Raw genomic sequence first — 22,643 nt, forward strand, 5'->3', positions numbered from 1 at the left:
AATCTTTTTTCTCAAGATCCTGTTTGACTCCGTTAAATGTGTCACATTACGCAAGTAAAACTTTGAATGACAAGCTGACTTTAAAGAGTATATTCTCTGCTAACAGTAACAAAACAGGACATAAACACAATTCATACTGTGCTATATTACAAGACAGTCCTTTGGAGCTGAAACACCTAATATTCTTACAAGATCTTTAAAATGCCACATATTTTATGCCGATGTTATTAATCTTCCATAAGCCATATCGTATAATAAGCTTATCTTCTGCATTAAAGACTCACATCCTCAGGTTTTTAACACGCAGCACAGTCCTGTTGTGCTGGTCATGCTTTTCACTAACACAATTTAACTCAACTCATTTCCAGATGAACAACATGTTTGGAGCTTGTTTTTGTTGGTATTGGGTTTGGATGTTGAACGTCTCTCGTGTCCATGCTGCAATCCCAGCATGTGCAGGTTGAGCTGGGTTTCATTATTTACATCTCTGCGGATCCTCCTGAGCTCTAATCTGCACGTCTCGCAGGCTCCTCGGGGCTATTTCATTTAGCTTTAATATGTGCATTTGATGTTTTGTTCATTTAGCTTCCCCCTTTAATTTAATTGACATGCTGCTGCCTTGTTTTGTTTGTTCTCGCCTGTGTAGGGTTCTTTTTTTTTAATGCTTCTTTCTAATGCTTCTATAATGCTGCGGTTGTGTTCGAACTTTTATTGTGTGTGGACAGACAGAGAAAATGAATTTATGCAAGCATGCTTATGGGAAGGTAAAAGCCAGTGACTTTTTCATTGCATTACGATTGCATGCGGTACCTGTGGGCATCAGCAGAATTGTGTAATGTGTAATCTGATTGACTGAATAATAACCAGCTGAGATTATGAGAATGCCATTATGTTGGTTATCGATTATGTGCATTGGTTAATGTTGCCTTTAAATTAGCAGTCATTTAATAGTGTAGACTGATGGTAAACATATTTCCAAAAAACAGGAGCAAAGAAAGGGTTGTGATTTTCAAGAGTGTAAATTTTTTAAATCTACTTTTAGCTCATGTGAAGCTACTCTAGAGCCTAGACCAGAAATATTTTTCAAAAGAACAGTTATATGAGAGCCACGAGCTCCCACTTTTTTATTTTAAGATGGTTTAAATGAATGTTAAAGCAGTTGTGAAGGATTTTATTCAGAATTAAGTGAAAAGTAAAACACTAAAAGTAAAAGACTTTAGGGTAGCCTAAAACAAAATTCTATTATCATTTACAAATGTAATCTGAAAAGTATTACATTGTGGTTTTTAAACATAAGAGAATTTTAATTTCATAAACATAACCCTGCTAATGAGAACAAGTTCATAAATAATAATTCAGCCATGTTATTTTGGATTATTATGCTTTTGTATTTGAACGTCCCATCTTTCAGACGTTCCATTGTATTTTTTTATCAGCATTACTTATTATCTAAATCATGTAGGCTATTTTAAAGGAAGGTTTCACAAAATGGTGTGTGTTTTAGCTACAGTATCTGAATGTGTTCTTTGTTTCGGGGACAGCAGGAGCGCTGGACGCAAATGGCGCGGCTGCCATCTGGCGGTCACTGCGAGAACGACACCCAACTCAGCCCTATTAATGTTCGCACATTTACTGACATTATTCTATCAACCGCATATGTCTTCAGTTCAGGGCAACCTAGCGCACCTTCATAATAGTACACGTGGTCATGAAACTCTCACACTTTAGCGGATGGTGATATATTGAGGTTAAAATGACAGAATATACGTTTAAAGTTTGAGTTCATTGAAACTAAATATATAAATAATAATTCATACTTTTTTGCACAGTGTATAGTGAAAAAAGTATGGGTGGTTTAAATATATATACAGAAAAAAAGTAGATAAGCCATAATAAACTTATTATTAACTTATTATTATTATTATTTCCTTATTAACATAAGGCCAAAAAACTGAAGCACAGCTATATTATTAGTAGTAGTATAAGTAGGTACTTTTATAATTATATTAAAAAAAATATAAAAAACAGCCTTTGTCTATCAAACTGAATTCTGGAAGAACACTGGAAGAAACCATGTAGTTGTGAAGTCATCACATGACCAAAAAGAAAGGAAATAGCCCCTCTCGCACAAACACACACACACACACACAAAACCTATTCAGTATATTTTCCCCAGGTACCACAGCGTAAAGACAATGGTATTAACAACTTACCATTGCACCATACATATGTGATACAGTATGTGACCCAGGAGCACAAACCCAGTCACTGGGGTATATTTGTAGCAATAGCAAAAAATACATTGTCTGGGTCAAAATTATACATTTGTATACAAATGATACACTTTTTTTCCCCAAAAATCACTATAACCCAAATATCTACAAATCACTATAACACAACCCAAATTAAGTAAAGGTTGTGTTCCGTTTTGCAATGTTTTGGTAATATAACAAAACGTAATTTTTGATTAGTAATATAAATTGCTAAAAGGCTACAACTTTAAAAGGTGATTTTCTCAATATTTAGATTTTTTTGCACCATCAGATACCAGATTTTCAAGTAGCTCAAGGTCACATATTGGGTAGATTACATTCATAAGGTAGCCTATGTTAAAGGTAGCTGACCCATAAAGCTTGCAGCTGCATGTGAATCACAAACCATGTGAATAAAACAAGCCTAACATTAAAAAATAAAATAAAATAAAAACCTGACTGAATAGTCTGTGTTTGTGTGAGTGTGCATGTGTGTGTGCGTGTGTGTGTGTAGTCATGTGTGAGCCTCACTGGACTGATGATCTGTGATTTCAGTGCCATCTGGGCTTGGCCCTCAGGCTGTTTAGATCTTCATGCAACAATCTGACATCAATATGTAACACAGTTGCATCAGACAAAACCCATTCCCAAATCCAGCATGCACAATCAAATCAGCAAACCCCCAAGAACCTTTGTTTACAAACGGATAAACGACAATAACACGGCCAGAGGACTGCCAAATGTGTTAAGATGTGTGTGTGTGTGTGGTGGGGGGGGGGGGGGGGGGCGACCTCGTGTCGTATAATCAAAGTTTATTCATATCACCAGCCTGTTTCACCAATAAGGCCTCCATCTACCACAGCGGGCTGCCGATATCCACCCGATCTCACCTAAACAAAAGCCATCTCATCTCAACCAAGCGAGTCATTTCAGGTTATTAATACAACTAATTACCCTTTTTCTGGCCAAATTTGAATTTAAATGAACAATCGGAGATATCATCAAGAGAAGCAAAGGCGCCCCGCTGTGTTCTTTTCCTCTGATGGAAAGATTACAATTAGAGCACTGGAGTGGTAAGGGCAGGAGAGAGAGAGCGAACGAGAGCCTATTACGCTGAAAAAATCTCCAATTACAAATCCACTATACAGTTGTCAGTGGTAATTAAATGTGTGGCGAGTGCGGGGGCTTTGCTATTTGTGGCACCCTTTGTTTCGTCATATTCAAGCCCGGTGCGTGACGTGAAGGTGACAGACATCGATGAGTAAAGTTCGATAGTACGCCAGTTTTTAAAAAGTGGTCCTCGTTGATCAAGCTTTTAGAGAGGAATAATTTGGGATTATCAATTGTGAATAAAGTCTTTCCACTGTCTGGCTTCGGCAGCTTCAGGAAGTTGAGGTCAGTGCAATTAAAACCAAATCAAAAAGCCACAACGCAGACATTTGCCGCAAAAACAGACGTTGCATGTTCACGGAAAAAGTCTTTAATCTTTTTTTTTAAGAATAATGTACAGGTTTATATTAAAAATCACATAACACACAGAATGCCTTCCCAACAGGAGCCCAAGTGAGTAAGCTTACAAATGCAAGAATTACCCATAACTCTTTGCATGCTCTTCAAAACAGTGGACCAACATATTTAAAGCTCTTAAATACAGATCAAGTACAATGCCTTGCTCTCTAGTTCAGTTCAGTATCCCAAAACCCTGTTTACACCAGAAATCATCACTGGAGTCGCTTCTGCTCTAAAACAGTGAACAAATGAATAGTAGTGGATTCATTCAAACGCTCTCACAGGTTTGATTAAAAAAGGCCCTATAGGAAATCACAAAGATTATGCAATTATTAATCTTAAAGTTGGAATATTTGATCTTGACCATCACCTTTTGTTTCTTCCAGTTACATCAAAAACATCAGCCTTTCAGTCTCGAGCAAACCATGAGGGTGGGGACAAAAGAAACAAGACTTCTGTGAATATTTGCCAAAGGTTATATAACCCTCAAGGTGCATATTTTAGTTAGGACAGGCTTTGTACACAAGAACGTCAGTATAAGAATGTCATGAAAATATAGTCTTTGATTCCTTTGGGAACTACTTTCACCAAGATGCAGATGCCACCAAATGCAACATTGCTGCTGTTAATAAAAAAAAAACAGAGCACCAACATAGTCTGACAGCCTGAACCATTCAAGATAGAGATGTTTAATCAATAACACCCGATTCCACATTACAGAAAATGTAGGCGATTTTGTTTTATATCACATTACAACTTAAAAGGGGAACAAATAAAAACAAAGATATTCTGTTATAACATTTATATAGAATATAAATGCTATAATACACAGAATATCCGTGTTGTTCCAAAGTGCACTGCGAAGTGAGGCTTGTAGCCGATGCTCTTCGTATTACACTTTGTGCAAGAGAAAGATACATGGTAGCAACCGGCGACAGAGTTCATGCACCATTCAAATCAGAAAGAAAAGGTATATACAGCGCTCTAAAGGCTACAAAAGCTAGAGGAAAAGAATGCATTACATTTTATTCATCCCTTTATGTACATAGACGGAGGTAGAACTAATTGTTCTAAGTGCATCTACTATAATTAGGACCAGAACCAACACCCAGCGTTTGCTATTAGATGTTTAGGAGTAACATTAAAAGACAGATTTGAAGAGGGACACTTGACAACCATTTAAAATATTGAAGATACATTTCTTTTGCCCTAGTTCTAATGGTGTGCAAAGGTTAGTGGTAGTTCTGATCTAATAAAGACAATTTAACAATAACACAGAGCATGATTTTTATATTCCTGTTTAAATAATATACTGAGCTGTAATTCATTTGATATCAACAGCTAAAAGTGTTATGAAGAATCTGCACTAGCTGTTAGGGGGTTATGACACGAGGTAGCCTGTATCAATCCATATATTCTCCTCAACATCAATACACTAGCATTGATGATGATGCCACAGTGTTCAAATGTTCTTTGCTATCTAAACTCAAACAACACACTGTCAGAAAAAAATACTGTACCAGCTTGTCACTGGGATGCACACTTTATTTACCTCTAAAAGGTGCGTGTTTGTTCATACTTAAGGTACTACTATGGACCATTTAGGGGTCAAAAGGTTGTCCCACTTGACGGTACATCCTACACTTTTTTTTCTGAAAGTGAACCTAAATTACACAAAAAATATTCCTCCTAAACTCATAGTTTTACTTGGGAATTGCATTATAAAAATAACAATGATTTAATCCTACAAAAGTAAGAACTGTGAAACAGTACACAGAATTTCAACACAAGTAAAAATCAGTAGCAAACTAAATGAAAATATTTTCCGGGGAGGACAGCAATAACTCTCATGTAAGACCATATCGAAAGACCCAGCAGACAATTTTGCATCTATTCAACACAAACAACAATCCTCATACTGACTGTCCAAACGTAGGGTGTTTCTACAAGGCATGTTGTACTTCTTATTTCAGGTTTTGTTATTACTAGCATTGTGGCGTTTCGCCAGGCTTGACTTCGACAGATCCGACTTCCACACTTCAAGGAAGACGCCAGAAATGTGAGATGTGGCAGAAAATCCACCAGAACTAAAAGAACGAGTGTTACTGAAAATATCGGCAAGGCACTAATTTACAACTCCATCCGCTAATGTGAATACACCCTGTTTTAGCAGCTCTCTGTGAGACTGAACATTTCTAGATCTTGTTTCCTCGACCGAACCGTATGCATCTGCCCGACAACTAATTCATGGATCAAGTCAGTCAATATAATAAAACATTAAATACAGGAGTTAAGTAATAAATACATTTTATTTTATATAAATATGTGGGCCCTTATTTCCAAACTGTCTGGGAAACGTAGGAAAGAAAGAAAGTACAACAATGACAACACCTGTTTACATTCATAGAACAAGCTGCCCTATTAAAATGATGGCGTGATTAATTTGATAAACTGTAGCATTGATACACTGGCAGCATCTATAGTGCCGCGCTCTTCGATATGCCTCGACGTGTGACTGTTAGCTTTGAACAGGGTGATATTGCATGGTTTATGCAAGGAGAACAGGATCATGGATTCCCCTCTGATCGTTGCAGGTAGTTCCTGGTCCCTTTTTCATTCGATTGTTATGTTTTAACAAAGCTAATTACTTGCTAAATCTGTGTTTAATATAAAATTGGATTCTAAGCCCCAGCACCTCCCCAGTACTACAGAAAAAGACATATGTTAGAAGCAAGATCAGTAGAGAGCGGCCACCTGCCGCGTTATTTGTTTTTATTCCTTTAACACCCCAGCATAGTCATGATCATATCTAATGTTTGATCCAATTTAAACTTGAATTTATTTTGCCTCTATATATAGCGAAACGGACGATGAAGGGGAGAGATGTCCGCACTGTCCTCTCTCTCTCTCTCTCTCTTTCTCCTTTCTACAGTCTGCCCATACAGGTGGCTGTTCTGCTTCACTTGCGATCGTCGATGGTTTTAATGAATTCCACGGCGGCAGTGAACTGCATCCACCAATAGCACTCCTCCCCGCTCAGTCTGCTGGCGTAGAAATTATTGATGTACTGAATGGTGGACAGAAGGCAGGGTGGGTTTGCCTGGAGGGAGGGAGAGAACGAGCGAGAGGGGGGAATTAACGTAGAAGATAACATCTGACCACCCACATTGTGCATGCTTACACATTCAAGCGCACTTACAAGTTTAGAAAATCTGGTGTGGGCGTGTGCACAGCAAATGCAAATAGGTATGGGAGGGGAAACCTAAACTCTAGCAGTGATGCACAATATATTGGTACAATACTCTTTTATAATGTCATATATTTATTTTAATTTATTATATCAGCTAATATTGGAGTTTAGGGCTGGGCGATACGACAAAAAATAAATAAATAATGATATTGATTATGATAAATTTCAAATTTGTGTGGTCAAACAATTAAATCGCATTCCAAAATAAAAGTGTGTTTACATAATATGTGTGTGTGTGGTGTATATTTATAAAAGAAACACATACAGTATATATTTAGAAAATAGTTACATGTATATTCATATAATTTATATCATATATAAATATTTAATAAATAAACAAAATATTTTTCTTAAATATATACATGCATGTGTGTATTTATACACACATTATAAATATTGACAGCTCACACACATATATTATGCTAACATTTATTGATTTATCGCAATTAATCATTTGACAGCACTAAATATTATTTTTTATTTTTTAAGATTAAAGGCAGATTTTTGCTCCTGAGTGAAAGTTGTAGAAAGCAGACAGTTAATTGTGGTTTTAAACTCCTCTTATGGTCACAACATGACAAACACTTAACGTTTCGGAGTTCTTTACACTTTTTTCAGTCATTTTTTTTTTACAAAATAAATATCTAAATAGAAAAATACTTTTCTTAGTTTCTGCATGTTCTAATGAGTGATATTGTTTCAAATCATGAAACAGGTTTGAAACAATACTCGTTTAAGTTGCCTGACTTAGACTAGTATCTTCAGATCATTTTGTAGTTCAGGCTGCAATACATCAATAAAAATTGTAACAGCCTCATTTTTATGTAGTGAAATGTAATTATTCTGACAGTTTTATTCAAATAAACCATTGGTCTTCCATAGTAGCATACATTTAGATCATGACAACGACAGTTATCATAAACCAAACATATAGCACCTCAATACCATGGTATAAATGTAACTATTTGGTTTCTTAGTATTTGTATGAAAAACAGTAGTCTAAGTGTGCAAATGCTATAGCTTAATCACAAAAAAACACTAAATATTTACTATAACTCCTTATACATTTAAAACATGTCTGATGAATAATTTAATTAAATTCTATATGAATATCCAACATTTGGACCACAATACCATGGTGTAGTTAGTGCTTCTACAGTAAATCTATTGTACATAATTTAGACTGAAAAGCCTTCTGACTATATTGTTGCACACAGTGTTTCTCCTGTTTGTCAGCGCCGTTTCATCTGGCTGTAAACTAGTTTAAATCAGTAGTTTGAGTGGTTTGCTGAATTCAAGCGCTTCACTTATTAGCGAGTAAACAGTGCTCTAGTAATCTTGCGCTGCACTGCCATTTGAACTTTGAGCCGAGCAGACAGATGTCCATGTGGAACGATTCCAAGGAGAAGCATTGTTTTGGTCAGCTTTTGGCAAATAAAAATTCTGTAAAACATTAAACGCTTGTTATCACTTGATTATCAAGTAAAACTACATTGCGCTAATAATTGTTATCCTTTCATTGCCCAGCCCTATAGGAAATATAACTGTGTACCTGGTTATTAAGCTTCAGAGAGGCAAAAACAAATAAATATTAGTTATCTTTTTAAAAGACAAAGCAATGAATCCTGCTCTTACAAAATTACAACTGCAAGTTGCTTGTATTTGAAAGGATATGAAGTTTTTCATTACATCTTAAAGCTGTTTAATAAAGTCAATATGTGTTATGGATGTACTGTAGTTGTGATTACAGAATAAGCTGAATTTATTTAATGAACCTCTAAAGAGATTTTTTTTTATTAAATGCCATATTTGATTACTTGGACCCCAATGCTAATGGGCCTTAGTGCCAACTATCAGAAATGATCATTGTACTGTTACAGAATGCACAACACACTTAAAGCAATTATGAACATTATCACTCTATGGTTGTGTCTCTTAACTCACCTTAATCAGCACAAAGACGAGCACAGGGACAAAGTCGTCCGCCCCGGGTACAGCGTCCTCATTGGCCAGGCTGAGCAGGTTCATTATTGTGGAGCACATGCGCAGGATACACTGTACTTTATCTCGTGGGGTCTTATAGGCGTTAATGGTCCTGATCTCAGCCTGTGCTGAGGGCCATGGTGCCTCCTTCAGATACACCTGCACAGATTCACACAAACATGAAATGCTATTTTTCTGTCTTCGTTTCGAACTATATTCTGAGATGAAGTGCAAATGGTTACCTCTGGGATCTGCAGGGCTTTGTGATTGGCCGTCACCACTTTGGACAGACGCTGAATGTGCTCGTGGAACAGCCTTGAATAAAAGAGACATACCATTAACCACATATACCATTTTCTTGTGCAAATTAACAATCACAGGCAGCTGAAACATATTTAGTATTTAAGCACAATTTTAGTCTAATAAGATTTAATTGTGAGCGCAACAAAGACAAAAGCCATGTCTGACTGACAAAACATCAGACAAATTAGTATAGAGGAGGTTGCATCATGCATCACATCTGGTTTAGACACAATGTGGAAATTAACAGGAATGAGGAAGAAGGATTTATGAGTTTTCTCACTCGTCTCTGTGGATGTCCCCATCCTGATTGGGGTAGAATGCCAGTTTGAAGATGCGGTTCATGACGCTGCGTTCGATGGCCATCTGGGCGTCCTGGAGCTGCTCTTCACTGGCGTACTGCCAGATGGCATCGTGGGCCATGGCTCCATACAGGTAACGCAGGAAATCCTCCACGGCTGCTGTCTTATCGTCAGCTGCTGTGCAGCCCTGAAATGCTGCAGAACCACAAAGAGAGTCAGACTCAAATTCAGGGATCTGACACTATCGTTTCATACAACCACTCAAACCACTTAGTTGAATTAAATGTACATGGGTAGTTTTATTTTGCACTAAGAAAATATTTTAGATTTTTAACCAGATGCAGCTGCTTCAGATACTTTAATTTGCATGTTTACAGGAAATTGTTTTTGGTCTACAGAAAAAATATTGTATTCACTGCTAAGTATTTTGATCATTTTACACACCATTCAGTTTGGGGTCAGTAAGAATTAGAATTTTTTTCTAACACTAAAATACTGTTATTTATCAAGGATGTACTAAATTGATCTAAACTGTCAGTAAAGCGATGTATAATGTTACGAATGAATAAATAATTTCTGAAGGATCATGTAAGAATGAAGGATCCTAAAGACAGGAGTAATGGCAGCCGAAAATTCAGTTCTGCCCTTAAAAGAACACATTTTAATGTAAACCAATTTTATTATTATTATTTTTTTTAATTGTATTTTTTTTTTTTTACAATATTACAGTTTTTCTGTATTTCTGACCAAGCAAATGCAGGCTTACTGAACATAAGACTTATTAAAACGGCAATCTTTTGAACAGTACTGTATTTTTAAAATGACTTACACTGTGATGTTTCTGAGACCATAACCTGTCTGCAGTTCTCCATGAATACAATCTCAGACAACATTAATCCACTTAACTACAGAGTAGTTCTTTAGATACAGTAGGTGTGTAATATAAGTCACTACAGTCTGAAAAGGGCTAGCCATGCACGCATACTATTACCACGCAACTATACTGTAAAAATGGAGAGCTGTAAAAATGGAGAACTCCAGCTAGCTAGTAATTAAAGTAAATAAAGTTTGAGACTCTCTGCTCTGAGAATGACTCATACGGAATCAAATGCATTGGAATCTTCAATCAGTACCATAAGTGCAAATACAAGCGGTTTTCGTATTCACAGAGAAGTATATAGACCTTTGATGAAGTCAAGCATCTTTGACTCCATGTGTTCCAGGAGCAGTCGGACACAGACAGTGGTAAAGTAGCGGTTGGCCACTTCTTTATCTCTCAACACTCTCTGCAGGAGACGCTCCAGATGAGCCTGGGACGTCTGCAAGCCTTGCCTGCACCGCGTCAGATAGGCAATGTACGGAGCCCGTTTCCTATTGCACGAAACCATCACAGCGCTCATTATGGAGTCATGCCCAAAAATATGTCAGCACAATCTTTTATTAAACTGTGATTCATCGATGTGTGTGAAAGAAGTGAGTAAAGGAGAGAAACAATGTGACAAAGTTAGGGAGACATTAAAAGAGAGAGAATAAGAGAGTAATGTGTGTACCTGTAGTCCTCTGCCATGGCAGTGAGCAGTTTTCTGCAGGTGCGGGGGTCGAGGTGGCTGACGCAGCGCGTAGTCTCCTGGATCTGAGCCATCTGGTTCTTATCCTGCAGGTTAATGGCCTCCGCCAGCTGCACCTTCAGAAAGCACACGATCTCGTTGTCTGAGGAGAGAGAGAAGACAGGGGCCAGACATAAATGCACAGCGTTTTGAACCTCAAAACCTGCGGAACAGCTACTTTCACCCCATGTGTACAGAGCTATAAAAACTTAAGTTCAGATGAAGGTTCCTTTTAAAAAGGACTGTATATTGGCATAAAAATAACAATAACAATGACAAGAGTGATAATGGTTTAAAAAAAAAAAAATATATATATATATATATATATATATATATATATATATATATATATATATATATATATATATATATATAAATTATTGTAGTATTATTAACAACACTAATCATTAAATATTTTTTTGTAATTAATAGTTTTAATTATAAAAACAAACACTTTTAAAATGGTATTCATTTATTATTATAAATTTAATTCAAGTTTGTTTGTATAGCGATTTTTACGATACAAATCATTGCAACGCAACTTTACAGAAAATTTTGTTTCTACAATATTTAGTAGTAGCTTATCAGTGGTGACTGTCAGCTTGTGTGCATATGACAGAAATTTTCAGAAAAATTAATACAAGACGTAGTCAATCAGATGATGAACACTATTAAAAGCAATTATTATATGATGCAATCACACTTGTGGCAATATTATTATCATTATAAAATAAGAAACATATTACAACTTTGTAAGAAGTACTGTAATAAGGCAAGTATAGATAAAAGAAGGCAATATAGATGATAAGTAACCTTCATGATCTGCATGGTCTGGGAGACCGTTACGTGTTGTTGCCGGTGGAATGATAGGAAATACAACCGAATCTGCAGAGCACAGGGCCAGGCGTAGCTTTTTCTTAATGTCACTGCAGAGATACAACAGACAGGTTATGCACACATTAGATCAAAATTCACTCCTCATTCTGATTCTGTTAAATGGTCATTGCAATTTTGGTTTCTGAGACTACAGACTTTCAGAATGTACGTTCAAGAGAATACAGTGAATGTGTGGAGTTAGTTTGTCGGAGACACCTGAAGGAGAAAGTCTTGTCCTGAGGTGGCGCTGTCTGACTGGCAGAGTCTGGAAGGTCATCTGCAGAGATGTTCTGCAGGGCTTCATCTTTAGGGGAGTCATGCTCACTCTCTGCTTCTCTACAAGGCTCTGTAAAAAGAGAGCAAAACAGTTACAAAACAGCAGACGACAAACTGTTTCACTGATCAATTTTGTCTAACAGATGAGTTAGAAGCAACATAAACAGAGTTGGGGAAAAAAATCTGTAGTCAAACTACTCTGAAAGTAGTTAAAGGAATAGTTTACTAGAATTACTGCAACTATTTCCTCACTATTTCCAGTGCTGTTTCAAACAATTTAAGATGAAAACAAAAAGCTATTTTATTTTCGTATTGCATTTTCTATAACAGTCAAAAAAAGACTAAGTCTATTGTATTTTACTACAAAATAATGAGGAACTTTTACACACTGATTCACTGATCAATCTGTAAATTATTCTTGTTGTATTGAAGTTTATGCCATATCCGCTGCACAGATTTAAAACTGAATAAATAAATACAATAAATAAATTGTAACTTAAAAAAAAAAAAAAGTCTTATAAAACAAATCTGTGAATTCATGTGATCCATGCTTGATATATTTACATGAACCATCTGCACAAAACAATTCACTAAAATGAATTGGACAATGCTTCACATGAGGGGACAATATCTGTACCAGACTACTATAAATCATTAGAAGCATAACTACTTTTAGTTATTTGCTCCACAATACTGATGAAAAGATGGTGTTTTTACAGTTTCTCCATAAAATATGAACTTTATTATATGACAAACCTTGTCCAACATAACTTCCAGCAACTGCCCCATCACTGTGGGTGGGTCGTTTCTCCATGATGTACTTGTACTTGTCCATTATTGCCTCTGCTGACTGGGTCTTAGAGCTCTGCCTGAATGCTGAAGGCTCATCTGGTATACCTGAGATGCATACACACATGATCAGCTTGGACAATTGCTGCAGTGAGTGCTTGAGAACAGTTAAATGACAGCAGACCTTGTGGTACCCTCTCTGCTCCTTGCTCATCTTTTTCCGGCTTGTCCCGCTTTCGCAGCCCCCCGATCGGCACTGCAAAAATGAAAAGGAACAGTTATTCTCAGAAAAATAGAAAAAAAATCAAATAAAAATGACACAATGTTGCAGCTGTGCTCCTACAAGAAAGCAAACCTGAAGACACGGACCCTCTCCAGTCCACTGTACCAAATGGACACACATGCTTTGAATGCTTTTGAGCCACGACTAAATATTCAGTAACGTGGCAATAAAACAGGAAGCATGTCACAACAAAAGTGCAAAGACACAGATGTGAGCCTCTTTGCTGCAGAATGTCATGTGTATGCACGTGAAGGCTGTGTGCAAAAACTGACGTGACTGTCTTTATATGAAAAGTCTATGGAAATTGAGGTTGCATTTTTGCAAGTGTATATTGGAGCAAAATATTTATTTAGAGTTCAACCACTGCAAAATAAATGATGGAAAACCAAGATGGCTGCATGAAGCAAAAGATTTAGCTTGAATGTGTCACGGCACAGCTCGAGCCGTCACACAAGTCTACAGGAGCTAACAAATATTCGGGCTGCTAGTGTACAGCACCAGACTGAGTGGGAGAGAGCTTGAAGAGCGGGTTACCTGGGAGTTCACCCTCTGCAGTCCAATAGAGCACTGTGTGAGGAACACAGACAGCAACAGACAGGGTTGGGCTCCACAAACACAAACCCAAGCCATGCTAAATGCTAACTGCTAATGAGCATCAGAAAGTTAGACTGAATCGAGTTGCATTTGGGAGTTTGACGGTCCAAAAAGTGTTTTTGTTTTTTAGTTTTTCATTAAATTGATCAAAAGCAACAGACATGTATAATGTTACAAAAGATTTCTATATTTCAAATTTATGCTGTTCATATTGAAAATGTGTATAAAACTGAATACATACTTCATACCACAAACATTTAAACATACAAGGCAATGACATGCAAATCTTTGGTGTTTAATAGTCAAACATCTGAGAGAAAACAACAGCCAATAGAAAACACTTGATGTTTTAAAACGAATAATAAATTAAAGAAAAAAAATCACAAAGACAATTTCTTCAATTAGAAACACTGATTCACATTCAGAAATGCAACAACCTGAGTGCCCATTTAAAGAAGTCTTATAGTTGTAGGAATGCACATTAGAGCAGTGACCATATCCTTATTAGCCAATATTAAACTGGCCCCCATTCAAACAGAATTTTACCTTTTTCTATGCCAATTATATCCATATTTAAATGCAATTTTCTAGCCATTGACCACGGATCCACATGATGAAAGCAGGCAAGTACTCATTACAAAAACCTTCAGGGTATAAGAGTTGGGCTCCTCACCTTTAGGAATGGCAGGAACAAAGCGCTTCTTCCACCAGGGTCTGTTCCTTTCAGACTTCTCATCATCGCTGTCCTTTCTGTCCTCAGACTGAACACATACAAAAACATGATCATTTAAAGTAGTAGTTCACTCAAACATTTGAATTCTGTCAATGACCTAACTTCAATTAACTGAAGAACTGAATATTTAACATTAAAAAAAATAATAATAATAATTAAGTTTCAGTTTTGTGTAACATAGTTGAGCACATGTAGAGTCTTTCTTTTCTCTCAGAATTACAATTTTAAATAGCAGAAGATTTCTTTTTAGTCCTTATTTAATTCAAATTAAATTTTTGAAAGAAAGACAGAAAGAGCCATTCTTTTGAGCTTTAAATTCATAAAAAAAATATCATGGTTTAAAATATTAAATATAAAAATATTAAGTAGCATGTATAGTATATGTATAGTAAATATTAAGTAACTGTTTTCAATACTGATAATAGTATAACATACAAGAACAACAATCATGTGACATTGAGCACTGGAGTAACAGCTTCTGAAAATTCAGCTTTGCATCACAGGAATAAACTACATTTTAATTATTATAATATTAAAATAGAAAACAGTATTTAAAAGTGAAAGTAAAAAGTGACATGACCCATACTAAGAAATCATGCTCTGCATTTAACCCATCCAAAGTGCGCACACACAGCAGTGAACACGCATACACACCGTGAACCCACAGCCATTTATGCTGCCGTGCCCGGGAGCAGTTGGGGGTTCTGTGCCTTGTTTAAGGGCACCTCAGTCGTGGTATTGCAGGCCAAGACTCGAACCGACAACCTTAGGGTTAGGAGTCAAACTCTCTAACCACTAGGCCACGACATCCCCTTTTAATTGCAATAATATTGATACAGTAGTGCAAGTATAGATAAATAATACTGATTACGCTAAACTGATAAATCTGTCTTTCTCACCTCTCCTTTGAGTGAATCCTTGCTGGGAGAGGATGTGGGTCCTGTGGAATAAGCCCCAGCCGGTTCTCTCTCCTCCATCACGTTCCTGCGGTTCAGTCCGGGATCACTGTTGGGTCTTCGTCCAGCGGACACCACATCTGTGCTGCGGCTCCTGACCAGCCTTTCAGGGTAAGAGTGCCTCTGCTTGGGATGCTCCAGGTCACTTTGCGCCAGGTGGGGGGCGAAGAGGGGTGGACGAGGCTCCTGGTAGCCCGTTACGCTGGCCTCTGGAATGGGGGGGTCAGGTGGAGGGTGAAGGGGCCGGGGATAGTGTACCTTGGGCCGCACCATGGTGCCAGTGGACGAAGCTGCCAAGACATTTGACCCAAATTTAGAGGGTCTTTGCTTTTGTATTTAAACCATGTCACAGGCTAAACTCTATTCCTACAAGAAGAATGTTTATGCATATAGATATTTGCAACGTAACCTCCAATTCTAAACAAACAAAACTAGAGCCAGGGTCGTGACATGACTTCTGTTCAACTGGCATTCATAAAAAAGGTTGCATGCACACAGTCAGCAGGAGTGTGTGTGTGTGTGTGTGTGTGTGTGTGTGTGTGTGTGTGTGTGTGTGTGTGTGTGTGTGTGTGTGTGAGAGAGAGAGAGAGAGAGAGAGAGCTTGAGAGAGCTGTCAGAGTCAGACAGACCTCAGGTGAAAGTAGGCCACCTGTTCCAAGGGTACAGCATCTCTGCTGTGTGCCTTCCAATGCCAGCCCTGTGGCACAAGCTCAGTAGGGACAGGCCGCTGAGCCAAAACGCCTGCAGTGAGGTCTAGCAACCTGTCATCCCCTCACCTTGCCCCACACACACGTATTCTCACAATGTCTCCCCAACACATTTATGCAACTTTCCATTGTAGATTTGTAGGCTTAGACAGACACAAATCAAATTTAGCCTTTAAACACCAACATAATAAAACCCCTCTATCCTACAAGAATGGCCCATAATAGGATAGAATCTGGCAAGTGCTTGCTTTATTTCACCACGCACATGCTGTTTAGCGGGCTCTTGTCATTAGGCACATTAATGGCACTCCTTTCTAGCTCTTACATGTGTAAGTACTGCATTCTACAGCAGTGCATGCTGTGAAGTGACATTACCTTCTCCAGAGGAGAGGGGATCGAACATGGCCAGCAGTGAATCTGTTTGAGAAGGTGCACAGGATAGACTGTGAGCTCCTAGAGAGGTGAAAGAATGGAGGGGTGCATAAAGAGATTAACTAAATGAGTAACAAAGGATATGTTAGTCCCACACCAGAAATCCCAAGAAAGATATTCAACAGCTGTGCAGGACAGGAATTAATAGTGAATAAAAACATGTCTGAAGATAAAAGTTTGACATACTCCTTTATAGATGGGTTTACAAAACTCACAACAAATTTAAATTTAAACTGAAAGATGCACCAAGTTATTACATGTACATATATTTTGCTGGTTCTTTTCTCCATCTTTAAGCAACTGCTTTGTTAGTATTATTCTCTCTGCTACCCATTTTCCATCAACTGGTCTGCAACATAAGCAGACATTCACTGGAAAAATACAGACGGACTAATATTAAAATCCTGACTGATTAAGAAGAGCCAGTAGTTATACAAAATGCTCTAGACAATAACATTAACAATTTTTTATGTTTTTGAAAGAAGTCTCTAATGCTCACCAAGGCTGCATTTATTTGTTCAAAGTACAATAATATTGTGAAATATTTTAACAATATAAAATAACCATTATCCATTTTAATATATTTTAACATGCTATTTATTCCTGTGATGGCACAGTTGGATACTCAGTAGCCATTACTACAGCCTTCAGTGTAAACATCATTTATTTGAAAAAGAAAACTTCTATAACATTATAAAAGACTTTATTCACTTTTGAATTAAAATTTTCCTTGCTGAATAAACACATATTTCAGAAACTTTTGAAAGGTAGTGGAAATGTGTGTGTCTATATATATATATATATATATATATATATATATATATATAAAAGAAACTAACATCACCTGGATAACAAGGCATAATAGCCATGCTAACCAGCCAAACCATGGCATCTTAGCTACCGCAATGAGACACGCCTTTTATTTACTATTTACTTTTATTTACTATTTTATGCACCACAAAACAGCTCTTATCAGTTCATATCTTAAGGAGTGAAACTTTCTTGGTGCATCTTTGAGTAATAAATGAGTGTGTGTATGTGCTCAATCAGACACTTGATTGTGTGTTTGTACCATGAGCAGAGTCCTCTCCATCTGGACTGGTCACGGAGTCTTTGCCTCCAAAATCTGAGCTGCACTCGGAGCGTAGGTCTTCAATCTTATTGGGGATGTCCTCTGACGTGGCACTGATGCCTGCAAAAACAATATGTAACAAATCAGCGAAACCTCCAACTATAAATCACAGAAGGAAACATATTACCTATAGAGCGGTGAAGTAGTTCGGTTTGTCAAAGAGAAAACTTTTTATGACATACTACCTCTGATACAAGGAACAAATGACAAAAAAAAAAAAAAAACACTTAGTTCTGCTGCCTTAGCAAAACGAGCCTAGAGTTCGACTGTGCATATTTCTCTCAGATCTACAGAGTAGTTCAGGGAGTAAGCAAAAGTATAGTGTGTAATGATGGAGTGGTGGCCATGTTGAACAGCCAATCTCATTTCAAGCTCTTCATGGATGCGAAGAAACCAATGCCAATGCTCCCTTGAGCACACAAAGAGGGCAGGAGAATCCCCAGGGAGGTCAGAGTAGGTGAACGAGAGATGGAAACGGCAAGACTGAACGAAGGAGGAAGGGAAAGGCGATCCATCTGCCAAAGTCCTCAGGGAAAACTCCCCACAAGGAGTTTGCCGTTGTGTTACATGGCTATTCGTCTTCATCAGCATGTCAGGGAAGAAGAGTCGCAGAGAATAGCATTCAAATGTGACATGCGAGAAGTTAAAACCTTTGGATTGTTGAATTCTGCTAGTTGACTTTTGCACGATTCTGCAATTCCAGACTTGCAGCGATTGGTCATTTGAACGCAATTAGACAGTTAGGTTTTTGTGTATGTGTACCTGAAACGACACTGAGTCCTGGGGTGCTGGGTCGAGAGCTGACCTCTCTGACCTCCGTGTCGTCTGAAGTACTACCCACACCCGAGCAGCTCTCCAGCTCCTGCAATCGTTCCTCCTGCTTCAGGTCTGCAGCTTCTGCAACACAGATTCATTAACTGTAGAAAACAGCGTATCCACAAACACATAAAGACACCCAGGGCATCCCCGTGGAGGGCTCTCATTTATGTGCTCATTTGTAATAATGCAGGTCTCAATTGGTCTTCGGAGTCTACTTTTCCACAGCCTAGAACTGAAACAAACTCCACAAAGGAAAAAACAATCACTCATTCTCTCTTTCTGGTGTTTGTGATGCAAAACGGGCAGGGAGACAAGACCCCACACAGACTGCCGTATGCCTGCTACTGGCACAGTCTGGTTTTACATTATTTCTTATTCACAACTGCATGATTCATAATATAATTAGTCCTGTTTATAGCGTTATCATTGGGGGATGTTACAACAACCAAATTTCAGCAATGATGACAACAATATTAAATTAAAACAATTACTGATACAAAAACTAAAAATTATATGCTACTTAACACACTTGTTTAGTGATAATAAAAATGTTAAATGTTAATTATCAAACTGAACTAAAACCATGGAAAATATAATTAAAGTGTTTATTCAAGTAAATGGTCAGTAACAAAGAAAAAAAAAGAGCAGTGAGTGGTCAATTTAAAAAAAATATTTATTATTTAATATTATTATTATTATTAATCAGGCTGCATTGTTTTATAATTAATATTATCTTATATATTTTTATGTTGTTTAATGCATTTAATCCAGGCTGCATTAACACTTCATGTCCCAAAGCACAGATCTTATGCTTTGATACAAACTGTTTTCTTTCTCTTTTTTTTCCCTCCCACTTGATTCATTCAAGTTTTCCTACCAGAAATTGTGTCAGAAATGAAAAACAAAATACTGAATATAAAAAATTAAATTAATAAAAAAAAAAAAAAATAGTAAAAAATTTGTATAAAATTAAAAGATGGTTACATTTATGTTCATAAAATCCTCTAAAGATTAGTTGACAGGTTTATTGGCTGGTTCTCAAGGGACACTTTAGGTTAATATTTTAGATCACTGGGGATGCTTGGGAAACCCTCCACTGTAAGCTATAATCTTATATAGAGGTATATTAAGTTTATTAAATGCCATCTTTGGACCAGTGATATCAGCTGTTTTGTGTAACTAATATTGTGCATTTTAGCATGCCTGGAACGCTGTATTTCCCAGCAACCAGGAACAGAGCTACATTTATTAAAGAGTTTCATGACTCTATTTAGTAAAGCTCAATCTGATTACTAACACTCTAACCTGAACCATCCTTATAAGGGTTCAGCTCTCACCCGAGTCACTCGGCAGAACCTCCACGCTCCACCCCTCGCTCGTCGTCTCAGAGAAGGTAGAACCGTACGGATCCAGAAGCACCGGCAGACACAGCAGGCTGCCCAAGGCGTTCTCCGCAGCAGCCCCTGAGGAGAACACACACATAAAAAGCACACGGGCATGAGGCGTCTGTGATCTAAAGCAGCAGGTAGGCAGACTGTGACAGAGATGGCCAAAGGTTAATTGCAGCCTCCCTCTTCACCCACAGACACAGACACTAGGGGTGTGCCGGTTTCAGAATTGGTAATGACGGTTATGACGTGAGTCAAATGTGACGGTTCATAACATAACCGTCGGGGGGGGGGCATGCTAGTGGATCTGCCGTAGAGTCAATTGGTTGATCTTGGAGATAGCGGGTTAACTCCGTTTCAGCGCGCGCTCTGATCGGTAAAGGGGCAGAGATTTCAGACCTCCGTTTATTAAGGAGATCTGTCACAAAACTCATCATCCGCGCCAAAGTTTTTTGAGCAAATTTCAAAGCCGCACCCGCCCGCCATCCGCTGATTGTTTTGCGGTCTATGCTTTGCTGATGCGAGCCGCAAAAAAAAAAAAAAAGCCATTGTCTGTTCTGGAAAGGATGCAGCAAAAATATTTAATGCTAGAGTATGAGGCATAGGCCTACGCTGAGTTTCATTTACAATGAGATGTGCTCTAGTTCACAGTGCAGTGCAAGTGAACGCGGCGCGCTGGTGCTTCCATGTCACGGTTATCATTGTCTGCTATATTTGCTTTTTATTTATTAAAATACATGCAATTGGTTGATGAAACATCTATTAAAATTAAGATAAAATTTGTACAAAACGAAATTCGTTTTTAAGAAAGGTTTCCTACAAAACAAAATTTAATGAAGTGGTAAATATCATGTCTGACGATTTACAAAACTTCATTAAGTGGTAAAAACCATGTCTCCCGATATATTGCGCATCTGATGATCCTATCTAAAAAATGAAAATAATTTTTGATAAAAAATGTTTGTAAAAAATATTTTAGTGACACGGTTTTGGCGGTTATAAAGTTCTAATGACGGTGTTCAACTATAACCGCCGGTCTCACGGTTATATACTAACCGTCACACCCCTAACAGACACGCATACGCGGTATCATCAGGGTTGTGACTTTGAGGTGTGGATCGAGCCGAGCATCACTCATAACCTCATTATTCTCTCAACCAGCATCCCACACAGCGCCTCCTCTCTCCGAAAAACTCCCAACAGGAGCTATCGCCTAACAAGGCAGAAGAATGGAGATGGAGCGCTGGAAGGGGAGGGGAAGAGTGAACAGCAAGCATGGCGGGTGAGGGAGGGAGGGAGGGAGGGTTTGATGGTCGGGCGGAAGTGGAGATCATGAGCGCTCCGTATGAAGCTCTCCACAGGTCACGTCTCCCCACATCCCCACGCATACGCACGCGCACAAGGGCAGGTTTTGTGGGCCTGCAGGAGAGCTTTCCCCCGCTGGCCCTGTTTACAGTGAGTGAGGCAGGGGCTCTGGGCCCCCCGTCTTTCAGGTGCATGATTAAATGAGTGGCACCCGCAGTAGTGAAACAATTAGAATTTCTGCCTCATTATCATGGTAATCTTATCAGTGGGATAATGAGGTATTAATGGATATTTAATGTGTATCTCATAACCCAATCCCTCGGAGAAAACACATAAGGAAATCGCTGTAAATTCACTTAATGATGGAAAAGTCCCCCAACGCCATATTCCGAGGAATGAAAAATGGAGGATGCAAATGAGAAGGAACCAAGGTCAATAAGACTGCAGGGACTGTGTGAATGTCAGAGAGAGGGAGGCGAGAAAGAGAGAGCACACGGAAGATGAGGGAACAGAGTGAAACGAAGGGGTGGAGGGAGCGAGACCGACTGAATGACAGAGGGAAAAAAAGAGATGGAGAGAGAGATGAAATGTGGAAGCAGTTTCAGGTTGTTCTGCACATCACTCCATTTCTGTACAGAAATGTTACAACCACTTGACATTTTTAAATCAATAAACTTAACCCTAGTCTTGATTTAGGAAAGGCTGAACTAGAGACCAAATTTATTTAGCCAAAACTGCGAGTTGAAAGAAATACAATGCCATTCAAATGGTTAGAATAAGCAAGATTTTTTTTTTTTTTTAAAGAAGTACCTTTTGCTCCTCAAGGCTGCATTTATTTGATTATTTGATTAAAAATAGAGAAAAAAAACATCAATACTGTGAAATATAACTACAATTTAAATCAACAGTCTTTTACTTTATTATACCTCAAAATATAATTTATTCCAGTGATGCAAAGCTGAATTTTCATCAGCTATTACTCCAGTCTTCAGTGTCACATGATCTTTCAGAAATCATTCTGATTTATTATCAATATTGGAAACAGTTGTGCTGCTACTTTTATTTTTGGAACCTGTGACTTTCTTTTCAGAAAGCTTTGATTAATAAAAAAAAGTAAAAAAAAAAAAACAGCATATTCAAAATAGAAGAT

General features: G+C 37.9%; 1 protein-coding gene across 9 annotated transcripts in view; it reads right to left on the minus strand.

Annotated features, from left to right (window-relative positions):
* Positions 1-3,731: 3,731 nt before the first annotated feature.
* LOC127963531 (GTPase-activating protein and VPS9 domain-containing protein 1) overlaps positions 3,732-22,643 on the minus strand; it is a 38,873-nt gene continuing 19,961 nt past the window's right edge. For 3 of the 9 annotated variants that reach the window (XM_052563488.1, XM_052563489.1, XM_052563483.1), the window contains 16 exons: positions 20,138-20,263; positions 18,744-18,878; positions 17,922-18,041; positions 16,793-16,870; positions 15,654-16,000; positions 14,695-14,782; positions 13,329-13,400; positions 13,112-13,252; positions 12,296-12,425; positions 12,017-12,129; positions 11,147-11,306; positions 10,780-10,967; positions 9,578-9,791; positions 9,237-9,309; positions 8,956-9,153; positions 3,732-6,861 (listed from right to left, as the gene is read on the minus strand). In XM_052563488.1, coding sequence (XP_052419448.1) covers positions 6,721-6,861; positions 8,956-9,153; positions 9,237-9,309; positions 9,578-9,791; positions 10,780-10,967; positions 11,147-11,306; positions 12,017-12,129; positions 12,296-12,425; positions 13,112-13,252; positions 13,329-13,400; positions 14,695-14,782; positions 15,654-16,000; positions 16,793-16,870; positions 17,922-18,041; positions 18,744-18,878; positions 20,138-20,263 — 2,324 coding nt within the window. In that variant the 3' untranslated portion in view covers positions 3,732-6,720. Of the gene's footprint in view, positions 6,862-8,955; positions 9,154-9,236; positions 9,310-9,577; positions 9,792-10,779; positions 10,968-11,146; positions 11,307-12,016; positions 12,130-12,295; positions 12,426-13,111; positions 13,253-13,328; positions 13,401-13,961; positions 13,995-14,694; positions 14,783-15,653; positions 16,001-16,792; positions 16,895-17,921; positions 18,042-18,743; positions 18,879-20,137; positions 20,264-22,643 lie in introns of all 9 variants that reach the window. The other 6 variants (XM_052563487.1, XM_052563482.1, XM_052563485.1 and 3 more) reach the window with 4 other exon arrangements.

The sequence above is a fragment of the Carassius gibelio genome, chromosome B8, assembly GCF_023724105.1.
Source record: "Carassius gibelio isolate Cgi1373 ecotype wild population from Czech Republic chromosome B8, carGib1.2-hapl.c, whole genome shotgun sequence".
NCBI lineage: Eukaryota > Metazoa > Chordata > Actinopteri > Cypriniformes > Cyprinidae > Carassius > Carassius gibelio.